The following is a 12,638-nucleotide window of genomic DNA, read 5'->3' on the forward strand; positions in this document are numbered from 1 at the left end:
GGATATTTATTTATTATAGTACGATCAATTTCATCATCTTCAGACATCTTGTCTGTTGCCAAATAAGTGTGTGTGTTACCGGGAAAAATATTCAATGCTGCAGTATTGATGGCACTGACATCATCATTCCGTGCAGAAAGAATTGTACATTCAGTTAAAAATGTTGCAGTCGATGTCATTGCCACATCCAGTTGCGAATAAACTACTGAGATTATGTCTTTTAGATCTTGGCATTTGTGTATTGTTGATGGAAGTTTAACAATTTATTGAGGATTAGTCCCAATCTATTTATAAAAACAAATAAATAAAATAGTAAGTAAAATCAATTAAAGTACATAAACGTAATTGTATTTCGTCAATTTAAAAGAACCATATAATAGAGAAAAAGTTTGAAGAAATATTACCTCCATCAAGAATTTTGCAAAATTAGCATTTCCAAGATTTGCATGATTCAAGCGCATGTTCAAATTTAAAGACAGAACATGTATATCCTTCCATAGAAAATAGTGTCTTAATGATGCATTCACAATTTGCTTACGTACTCCTTTGGTTATAATTGGTAAGATTTGTCGAAAATCTCCACCAAGAACAACAGTGATACCCCCAAATGACTTTTCACTATCACAAGTGTTCCGAAGTGTGTGATCAACTGCCTTAACACAATGTCTATGCTGCATAGGAACTTCATCCCAGATTATAAGTTTTGTTTCTCTAAACAATTCTGCTTGTAATGATTGCTTGCTAAATCCATAAATTGAATTTTCCAATACATCCAACAGAATGTAAAATGTTGAATGAGCAGTACGACCTCCTACCAATAACAATGATGCAATTCCAGATGAAGCCACAGTAATAACAATATGGCCAACGCTACGACACTTCAATGCAATCGCATTGTACAAAAACGTTTTCCTTGTTCCGGCACCTTGTAGACACCTTATTTTTGACCGACCTTAAGACTCAGCCGTCATCGATTAAGCTCTCGGTGATTGCACATGTTGTGCTCGTTCTGAGGTTTCGGAGTTTCGGCTGAGAGCCTTGCCTCCGGACTTCGGGACTCTTTTGTGCTTTGCCTCGATTTGCGAACCAGGTTCTGTTTTCTCTTTCTGAAGGGAGGGAGAGGTCTTGTAGACCATCTCTCAATGGCCGTAGGCTACTTTTCGTGGTCGTTGACCACTGTTCCCGTTTGGAGACCAGTTTTCAATTTTCGGAGCCGTCGGCCGTATGCCTCGGTTCGGGACCGCTTAACTTTCTCCGTTTGCTTCGATTTTTGGCACACACCTTGCTCCCTCTCTCCAGAGGGACACTGTGGCCTGCGAGACCACCTTCATGGTCGCACGCCACTTTTGATGCGTAACTGTCAGTTTTCGGGGCCTCCGGCCACGCGTTTTAACCCCCGAACCCTCGTCTTGCATTCGTTTTGGTTTATTTTTGGCATGGACCTTGTTTTCATTATTTGGAAGGTGGTACAAGGGTGGGAGACTGCCTTTTCTCCTTGGAGACCACTTTTTCTCCACCGGTCGGTTTCCTTGTCAGGTAACTGGTCTCCCTCATTTTTGGGCCACAATTGCGGGTCTCCCACCACACCAGTAGTTTGCATTCAGTTGAAAGACCACCAAATAGGCTGGCCGACCACCTGACCCTTTCGAACTGGTTGGCCAACCACCTAAAGTGGCTGGCCGACCACCTGAACCTTTTGAACTGGTCGGCCGACCAGGGAAAGTGGTTGGTCGACCACCTGAACTGGTCAGCCTGCCTCCCTCAGTTTTGTCTCTGTGAGTTGTTGCTAGCTGTGCCAGCTGGAAGGCACATAATGGATCCACCATACACGTGCATGGAGGATCTTCAAGCTTGTTTTTTAGCTTCTTTGAGAAGCTTTGGACCCTCTTGGCTATAAAGGAGGGCCTCCTCCTCCTTTGTGAAGATTCAGAATTTGGCTAAGGCATATACATCTATCTCCCTCTATATCTCTCCCTTTAGGCTTAGAAAGTGCTAAGTTCTTGCCCCTTTGCACACTACCTCTTAGCCTAACACCTCCAACACCAACCTAAGCTTCTTGAAGGGTCTTGAGAGGTTCTAAGGAGCTGTATTTTTGGTCCATAAGCTGCTGGAGTTGCAGAGCTACAAGGGTAACACCCTATTCCGTCTTTTGAGCTTTATTTTGCATCATCTTTTAGCCATACTTGAAAGCATTTTTGAGCTTTGGTGTAAACTAAAAAAAGTCTTATTTTGAGGTCCTTAACATGTTTGTTTAAAATCATTTTTCTATTGGGGGTCATCTACCCCCTTGCATGCTTCATTTTGCCTTATTTTGAGCCATGCATTAGGACCTTTGCATTGACCTTTGTTTGACCTTCTAGCCACTGAAATCCAGTGGGTTTTCAGTGGCTGGCTTGCTATTTTGAGTGCCAAAATGAGAGAGGGTCACCCCTCTCTCCTCTTGTTTTGTTTCCTAGCATATTTGGCCTAACAAAGGAGCCCTTATTTTCGTGCTCCCAAGCCATGTTTCAGGCCATTTTTGGTGAGCTTTAGGACCTGCATAGGCTCTGTCTAGAGCTTGTTTTGCTATGTTGGGTGTTCATCTTGCATGTGTAGAATAACCCTCTTCATAGCCTATCAAAGGAGCATGTCATTCTTGCATGCATTGACCATGTTTCAATGAGTTTTTGGGCTTTATTTGACATGTCATACCTCTGAATTTTTCTGGTTTAGTGGCCTCTTGAATGCTTCATATACTTGTAGTGTAAACCCTCTTCACTAGCTTGTATTGCATGCTATTTTGGTCTTTGATTCTAGCACTTTTTGGCCATGCCTTAAACTGATTTTGTCCATGTTTTGGACTACCTTAGCTTTGTTTTTATTCCTCATGGTCGAATGATGCTTGCTATGAATGGTTGTAGTGTAATACCCTTGCCTAGCCTTGAGTTTTGAAGCTTATTGCATGCTTATACTGAGGTGTTTTCATGTTTTGGGGCCATTGAGCATGTCATTTCAGAGCCTATACTTGTGCCATATTCCTATGTTTCTCACTCTTTAAGCGCATTTGAGAATCGTGCTTGTATGTCCCATTTATGAGCCATTGCATGAGCTTCATTTTTGCGCACTTCGAGACAATATCTTAGTCCATTTTGCCACTATTTTGGGCCTGCATAGGGACTGTTTGGGGCTGGTTTGGTCATTTGTGCATTGCTTTGCATACCTCTAATGTAATGTGCTTCACTAGTTTCGGTATTTGAGCCATCCAACATGCATTGTGTGAGGTGTTTGCATGATTCGGGACCATCTTGCATGTCATTTCAGAGCTGAAAAATATGTGATTGTATGCCATATTTCATGCTTACCATGCTTTGGTGGAGTTGCACTTTGTGCCTTAGGTTTGGTCCCTTGCATTTGTGCATGTTTGCATGTGTGTTGTTGCTTCATTTTCATCATGTTTGGCCACTGATTTGGGTGTGGCTAAGGCTCACCTATCTTGGTTTAAGTCCATCTTGCATTGTATATGCCATTTAGTCCATGTTGTTGCATGATTGACCATTGTATTGTGTATGCCTTGATCATTTCATTGTTAGTCTCCATGTGTGCATTGCGTATGCCATATAGTTTTCATGTGCATTGAGTATGCCATTGATTATTTCATAGCATTGTGTATGCTAGTAGCATGTTTGCATATCATCATTTGCATGTTTGCATCATTTAGTGACATTATGTTTAGGTTGCAGGTTAGAGTTGCATTCATGCATGCCATGTGTATTGCATTGTGTTTGGAGTAGGGTTTAGTCCAAACACGGGAAACGATGGACGTTTCATACTCCAAGTGACGAAACGTGCCTTGATTCTCGGTCGCTGACACTCTTGATTGTCCATGATTGAGTTGTTGGGTTTACTTGCTTATGTTTGCATTCATTTCTCATCGAGTTATGCAATTCGACCCCTCGGCCATCATGCATCGAGGTGCGTGATTGGTGGCACGAGGATCGATGACTACACTCCCTAGAGCTTGTGCAATGATGGGGAGAGTGGTCATGCACACATATGTTGAAAATACTTTGTCATGCCCCTTTCTCGCTCTCTGTTGCAACAAACCGAAAACCAGTAGCAAAAATTGGTCAGTAGCCTTCTGGAGCTTTGTATAGTGTTTTGGGACCAGTTGCAAACAGAGGCAAATCGGGGCATCGCGATGGATTTCCCGACAAGGCGACTTGAGCATGCATGCATCCCTATCATTCGGAACAAAGCTGAGGCAGTCCATTTTGTTTAATTTGCATGCTAGTTTCTTTACTTAGTTAATTCGTAAATTAATTAATGTTGTGTAATAATTAGTTTAATTAGCTTAGATTAGCTAGTTTATTCTGTACTATTCATTCGGACCCTCCGAGGAGGGCAATGTTGTAATAAATGTGCGTGTGTGTGTGATGCATGTCTTCCAACCCCACGTCTTTCTCTCTTTTATTTACTAGCTTATGATGGTTAGTTTTAGGGCACGTTTAAATTAGCATCCTTATGCTCGTATGTTTGCATCCAATCATCTGTTTTGCATGCACCGAGCTCGGCGCATCATGCTAACTGCATTGTATTTCAATTCCAAGTTGAATACATGTATTGATTGTTGCATCTCATATGCCATCTTAGAATAGCCGAGCCTATTGTAGTTGCATTTTTGTATGTGTTGCATTAGGCATTCTTAGTATAGTTAGGATTCATGCATGATTTCTAGTTAGCTTCTTTCTTTGGCTCGGAGTACTCGGTAAGTGTTTATGCTTTAGCATCCTTGCATGCATGTGAGTGACTGCCATGATAGCATGCTTGCCATGAGGCTATGTGCTTATGTGATATAACTGCCTGAATGCCTGTAGGTGAAGGTTAGGTTGTTTGAATTGGAATAATTCGTCGAAACCCGTGTTTTAGCCTACTTGTGAGTAGCAAACTTCAATTCATTTTCAAAACAAACGGATATGCGATGCTTTGTTCCAACTTAGGCAATCCAGTCTATACTTGTATGCTGTGTGCATCACATAGTAATTCTAGGCTAATAACCGGAATAAGAGCACATAATGTTTTCAAAACTCCATATCATGGTTAGTAGAGGCCGACCTTTGATTGGGTGAGTGGGGGTGCTCACGAAGTGAACTTCCCCAATCGTACACAAGTTCCCGAGCTAAGGCGACTTTTGTGATGACGGACACGTGGCCTTAGGCACGAGTCAGGGTTTCCTAAATTCCTCCAAAATAAAATATTTAGGTGGCGACTCTGTATTTGGCAACGCAGTCCATGTTTGGCACTTCTTTCTAAAAAATCAATTTTTTAAAACGATTTACCAGATTTGGACTCTTTGATGATTCATCGGTCTTGCATTGCACTCCGCGAGATTAGATACAGGACCGTGACATTGAGTCCGAACTGTAGTAAGCCCAATGAACAAAACGGGATTCCCTCCTGGGACGTTCTGGGACATCTACAGTTTTTGGCGACTCCATTGGGAACTTAGAGAACTTGACTCGAACTCATGATATCTTGTTTTGATTACACTTATGTGTTTCTTTGCATTGCATTTGCATTGGGATGCCTAGGACACCGTGTTTGCCATCTATTATTCCTGAACTGTTTGTCGGAGGCTCGCTTTGAGAAGCGTGCCATAAGGCTGACCAGTTACGGGCTCTGCCACGATGGGAGCACAAACCCCAATTTTTACCGGGGCACCCTTTTTGACCATTTGACCTAGTGCATATTCGGAATCCACAGTGACCATCCCAAACTAGGACAGGTTGCTTACCCGATTATAGGTTGTTTGAAACCGCTGTGTGCGCAGTGAAACCCTAGCTGCTAACAAAATAGGACAGGGAAACCCTACCCCTCCATAGGGGTGTTTTTGTCTCTCACTTGTTTGCTATGTGCTTTTAGGGTGTGTCTCTACATGAATGCATATATCAGTTTGCAAGTCTGGGTATCAGGCCTGCGGCCATCGGTATCAGTGTTTTGAGAATTAGTTATATATGCGGGTATCAGATTCAGTTTTGGAACAGAATTCAGTGGAGAGCATAATCATTTAGCTTTGCTCATATCTATTCTGGTAAAATTGGGCTGAGATGCTGCTTCGTTTCTCTTTTTCTAGGTAGTTGTTGACGTCCTCGAACGTCCCTGGGGGGAAACCCCATTTTGTTCATTTGGGCTCACTACAGTTCGGACTCAAATGTCACGGTCCTGTATCTAATCTCGCAGAGTGCAATGCAAGACCGATGAATCATCAAAGAGTCCAAATCCGGCAAATCGTTTTTGAAAACAGATTTTTTTTGAAAGAAGTGCCAAACATAGACTGCTTTGCCAGATACAGAGTCACCACCTAAATATTTTATTTTGGAAAATTTAGGAAACCCTGACTCGTTGCCTAAGGTCACGTGTCCGTCATCACCAAAGTTGCCTCGGCTCGGGAACTTGGGTACGATTGGGGATGGTCACTTCGTGAGCACCCCCGCTCGCCCGATCAAAGATCGGCCTCTACTAACCATGATATCGAGTTTTGAAAACATTATGCGTTCTTATTCCGGTTATTAGCCTAGATTTACTACGTGATGCGCACAGCATACAAGTATAGACTGGGTCGCCTGAATTGGAACAAAACATTTCATGTTTGTTTATTTGAAAATGGTTTGATAGTGCTACCCGCAAGTAGGCTAAGACGTGGATTTGCCACCCTCGGGTGGGCTTAGAAAAACATGATTTTGCCACTATCTAGTGGGCTTTAAAACTCGCATTTAATGAATTGTTCCAATTCAAATTAACCAACCTTCACCCACAGGCATTCAGACAGTTATATCATATAAGCACTTAGCCTCATGGTAAGCATGCCATCATGGCAGTCACTCACACGCATGCAAGGATGCTAAAGCATAAACACTTACCGAGTACTCTAAGCCAAAACAAAAGCTATGTTAGAAATCCAGGCATGATCCTAACTATACAAAAATGCTTAATGCAACACATGCAAAATGCAACTAAGATAGACTCGGCTATTCTAAAGATGGCATATGAAATGCTACAACTAACAAGTATTCAACTCAGAATTGAAATACAATGCAGTTAGTATGATGCGCCGAGCTCGGTGTATGCAAGACCGATGAATGAATGCAAACATGCTATCATACTGTATGCTAATTGAAACATGCCCTAATCTAACCATCATAAGCTGGTAAATAAAAAGGAGAAAGACGTGGGGTTGGAAGACATATATCACACGCACGCACACTTATTACAGTTGTGCCCTCGCTCGGAGGGTCCGAATAAATAATACAGTCCGAATAAGTACAAAATCCTAATTAATTAACAAATTAACTAGGAAAGCGAATAAATTAGCATGCAAGCTATGGACTGCCTCGGCTCTGTTCCGAATGATGAATGATGCATGCTCGGGTTGCCTTCGTCGGGAAATTCTTTACGATGCCCGACTTGCCTCTGTTCGCAATTGTTCTCGGAATATTGTGCAAAGCTCCAGAAGGCTACTGACTTCTGATTTGCTACAATAGAGAGCAACAAAGGGGCATGACAAAGTATTTTCACATATGTATGCATGACTACTCTTTAGGGAGTGTAGTCCTCGATCCTCATGCCACCAATCACGCATCTCGATGCATGATGGCCGAGGAGTCGAATTGCACGACTCAATGTGAAATGAACGCACATGAAAACACAACAAGACTTAAACTCCATCATGGGTAATCCAGAGAGTCGGCGACCGGGAATTGAGACACGTTCCGTCACTCGGAGTACGAAACATCCCTAGTTTCCCGTGCTTGGGCTAACTCCTATCCCAAACACAATGCAAATGAGATGGCATACGCAATGCGACTAACATACAACCTAACATATGCAATGCTATGAAATGGCATACACAATGCACGACGCAACATGACATACACAATGCTCTAACATACAACCTAGCATACGCAATGCTATGAAATGACATACACAATGCATAATGGACTTACACCAACATGAATGGACCTCAGCCACACTCACATCAGTGGCCATTAGATGAAAATGAGACGACTGAAATGCGTGCACACATGCACGCATACCGAGGACCGAACCTAAGGCATCAAATGCCACTCTACCAAAGAATGGCGAGGGATGAAAGATGGCCTATGAACATGTAATTTCCAGCACTAAAACATGATGCTAAATGGTCCCGAAACATGGAAATATGGCACCCGATGCATGGAATAAGCCCCGAAACTCAAAACTAGGCACATGTATTGAACCACAAGTATACAAAGCAAGCATTATTTGATCATGACGTCAAAAGACAGAGCCAAGGCAGTCCCAAAACATGCACATTTCTAGTTTAGAGCATGGCCAAAAGATGCTAACATGATGGACTAAAATAGCATGCAAATTTGGCTAGCAAGCATGGTTTACATGGCATGTATATGAAGTAAATGAGAACTCATCAAACCAGCCAAAAACAGTGAATAAAACATGCTAAAATATGCCCAAATAATCACTGAAATGCAGCCAATGCATGTAAAAATGAGGGGCTTCTTTGGAAGGCCATTCAAGGGGTTGTTAAGCACATATAAGATAGACACTTAGCATGACCAAACCAACTTTGGAAATGAGTTATGAAAGCCCTAAAACTCACCAAATTGGCTCTGAAATGGGTCTAGGAAACATGCAAAGAAAGGCTCCTTTGAAAGGCCTTGGATGGGATTACTCTACATATGCATTGTAGACATAAAATGTGGCCAAAAGGGCCTTGGACAGAGTCAAGGCAGACCCCAAGACTCGCCGAATGAGGCCTGAAACATGACTTCGATGCATGCAAAATAGGGTCTCTTTGGAAGGCCCAAAAGACCACCAAACAAGACAAGGAGAGAGGGGGTCACCCCCCTCTAATTTTGGCTCTCAAAAATAAGTGGCTAAGAGGCCAAACCATGGCCAATGCAAGTGCTCTAATGCATAGCCTTAATCATGAAGAGATGAAGCATGCATAGGGGGAAGATGACCCCAAACAGAAATGGGACCTTAACCAAACTTTAAGAGGATGTCAAAACAAGACTTTTTTCAGTTTATAGAAAATCTTGAAAATGCTCACAAGTAAGGCTAAAATAGGATGCGAAAATAGCCCTGAAAGAGAGATTGAACAAACAAGGAAGTAAATAACTTCAAACAGTAAAGTGCCCTTAAACAAAGTTGAAGAGGGGCTCAAAATAGGTCACTTTAAAGTTAATAACAAAGTCCAGAAATGCTTTCAAGTATGGAAAAAATAAGGAGCAAAATGAAGACCAAAAGAGGGAAAGAGTATGTTACCCTTGTAGCCAAAAACTCCAGCAGCAAAAGGGGTCCAAACTCTGAGCTAAAACCAGATTTTGGAGATCAAAATGATCCTTAAAGAACCTCAGCCCAATGGTAGTTGAGTTTGATCAAGGGTGCTTAGGCAAAGGAGAGGTATATCTCCAAGTATAGCTCTTGCTATGCACACCAAGGCAAGAGAAGGAGAGACAGGCTGAGATTTGGCTCTGGAAGTTGTAGAGAGAGAGAGACTTTTTTTAGAGTGAGAAGCTCCCAAGCTTCTCCAAGAAGTTCTCCTTTGAAAAAAGGGAGATATATCATCATATATGGCCAACCTCAGAGTTGGCTCGAAAATATCTCATTTAAGGACAGCTGGAGGTTGTGGAAGACAACTGGATGGGAAATATCTATCAATTCTGAGCTTTCTGGGCATAAGTGGTCGGCCGGCTACCTTTCCTGGTCAGCCTGCTACTTTTCCTGGTCGGCCAACCACTTTTTCAGGAGAGGGTGGTCGGCCAGCCACCTTTTCTAGTCGGCCTGCTACTTTAGGAAAATTCTGTTTTCTAGGTCCAACTGCAAATGGCCATAACTCCTTCTTCTGAACTCCTTTTCAGGTCATTCTTATGCCCAAATTGAAGCCCCGGAAGTGAAATTTCCAATGGCACCAACCTTGCATCAAAATTCCTCCTGTGAAAAAAGGTATACCTATTTTGGTGAAGCTGCGCAGATTTGGTTCAACCGGATTCATGCCAAACTTTCTTTAGACCACTTAAGTGGTCGTCCATCTGATATTCTGGTCGGTCATGTGGCCACATTGAAGCCCCAGAAGTTAGCTTTCCAATGGCGCCAACCTTCCATCACAATTCCTCCTGTGCAAAAAGTTATGCCTGTTTTGGTGAAGCCGCGCAGATTCGGTCCAACCAGAGTGATGCCCTACTTCAACCAACCATATCTCCTCCGTCCGGACTTGGATTTAGGAGATTCTTGAGTGCAAAATAAAGCCCCGGAAGTAAGATTTCCAATGGTGGTGACCTCATAGATAAAATCCAAGTATGCAAATGAATAGGCCTGATTCAGCGAGGGTTGCTCGACTCTCTCCTACCCGGATTCATGCCGAACTTCTCCCAAACTAGTTTCTTCCCTCTTCTCTTCTTTTTTTCAACTCCAAACCCCTAAGTAAGGTGTTTTTGAAAGATTTTTTAAAGATTTCATCTCTCTTTCATTCATTTCCACTTTGTCCTTGCTCGGTTTATCGAAAAGCGCAACATTTAACGAAATGCGAGCATCGGAACATCGTAGGAACTTTATTTTCAAAACGTTTTGAAAGAGAGGGTTTCAAGTCTAAAATCTTTTGATCAAGATTGTTTCGGTCCAAAAAAGGGGTATGAATTTGAGATTTGATTCTCTCCTTGCCGAAGAAACTGAACCTTTGCCCTGCACATCTTTCTCCATCAAGTAAACCATCAGTCGCGTCCAAGTCTTAAAGGCGGTAAAAAATTGGGTGCCTACAGTAGTCTTGGGAACCATAGCTTCAGAAGGCTTCGATATCCCCCGGGTACATTGGACTTGTGCTGATAGACTTTGTCAGGTCAGAGATTCAGTTCAAGGGCAATCAGTGTTCCTTTGCCAGAGGCAGGGTAAAACGGCCGGTCAGGCACAGATCATCAATTCAACAGTCTTCGGATCAGTGATCATTATCCACCTCACCTGTGCGCAGTTGGGCTGAGATATCTGTTTCCACCTCAGAAAGGGGATACACACTTATTCAGTTAGATCAGCAGTTTTCAATTAGCATGGAAGAGATGATGCATCAGCTCCAGGAAAGTATGAAAACCATGCAGCAGGACGCTGTTCGTCAAGCAGAATTTGCCAAACAACAGGCCGAGGTCATGGCTTAACAGGCAGAGTTAATTGCCAGGCTATAACAGCAAACCAGAGCATCCGCTTCACACCAAGCTCCTCTCCCAACAAGAGTGCCAATACTCGGGGAGATAGCTAATGTCCAGGAAGATACAGACATTCCAACTGGGCCGGCTCCGCTTCCAATCCTACCCCAGCTATCCAAAGCACAGACCAACCTGCCAGATTCTCCCTTTGAGTTCGAGGTGGACCCCACGGCACTAAAAGTAAGAAAGCTTGAAAAGTTATTCAAGAAATCTCAGGGTGTGAAGTCTATTCCGGACATAGAAGATGGATACACCGATTCGGTGGTGACATTACCGGACCGGTTCAAGATGCCACATATCGATCGTTTCGATGGTTCTAGAGACCCAATGGTGCACCTCCACATATTTTCTGATATCCCGAGGCCAATGGGTTTGACCATAGCCCAAAACCTGTCACTATTCGGTCGAACCATGTCTGGGATAGCCGCAATCTGGTATGCGAAATTGGAGGACTCTGTGAAACAGAACTGGGAAGAGCTGGTTGAGGACTTTATTGCTCAATACTCCTACAATACACAGATCGAGGTCATAACTCATTATCTCAAAGTCACCCGCCAAGAACCAAATGAGGGTTTCTCAGAGTTTGTGACGAGATGGAGAGCAAAGACCTCAATGATGACTACAAGGCCTTCCGACAAAGATCAGATCAGGATGATTGTTCGGAATCTACATGGCAAGCTGTTCCAAAAGATGGTCGTCCTACCTCTATTTACCTTTCCAGCCCTTCATGAAATGGGGGTTCAAATCGAGGATGCCATCAGACAAAGAATCTTTGTGGAAGATGATAAGCCTTTGTGGAAGAATGTTGTTCGTAGTTCCAATGCTACTACTGATGGTAGCACAGCTGCAAAATGCTCAGAAGTAGACTCTATCACCACTTCCCTCAATGGCCAAAAACCCGCCACTTCAAATCGGCCCTAAGCCTGAAAGTTCAATCCTCTTTACATGAGTCTCTCTCAAGCTGTGAAAAAGCTGCGAGAAGAAGGGCACCTAGAACTCCTAGAACACCAACCCCTTCCAAATCCTCTTCCACCAAGATATGACCCAGCTAAATACTGTGCCTATCATCAACAACACGGTCATGATACGAACCGTTGCATCTGCCTCCGTCATAAGATTCAGGATCTTATTGACGAAGAGACCCTAGCTCCACCCAAAGGACCTCAGGTTAGTACTGACTCGTCACCTCTCCACCTCAACCTCATCCATATACTACCATCCACCTTCGACCCCAGCATATACATCACCCCAGCCCATCTACCCAAGCCTGAGGTGTTCATTCCGGAAAGCATGGACTTATGCATGATGGGTGCACCTGAACTCCAATCATCTCAAACCCGTGAATCCACTACTTCTGAGTTGATGAGAATGATTGAAGATCTTCAAAGAACTGTGATAGATCTAGCCTCC

At 43.1% G+C, this 12,638-nt stretch overlaps 1 protein-coding gene across 1 annotated transcript in view; it reads right to left on the reverse strand.

Moving 5' to 3' along the window:
- Positions 1–263: 263 nt before the first annotated feature.
- LOC145804021 (uncharacterized) overlaps positions 264–12,638 on the reverse strand; it is a 90,265-nt gene continuing 77,890 nt past the window's right edge. The window contains exons 4-5 of the mRNA XM_082897433.1: positions 405–811; positions 264–284 (exon numbers count right to left, since the gene is read on the reverse strand). Of these exons, the coding sequence (XP_082753559.1) occupies positions 264–284; positions 405–811 (428 nt within the window). The remainder of the gene's footprint in view (positions 285–404; positions 812–12,638) is intronic.

Source organism: Camellia sinensis, chromosome 12, assembly GCF_055761805.1.
Source record: "Camellia sinensis isolate YWXY chromosome 12, ASM5576180v1, whole genome shotgun sequence".
Lineage (NCBI taxonomy): Eukaryota > Viridiplantae > Streptophyta > Magnoliopsida > Ericales > Theaceae > Camellia > Camellia sinensis.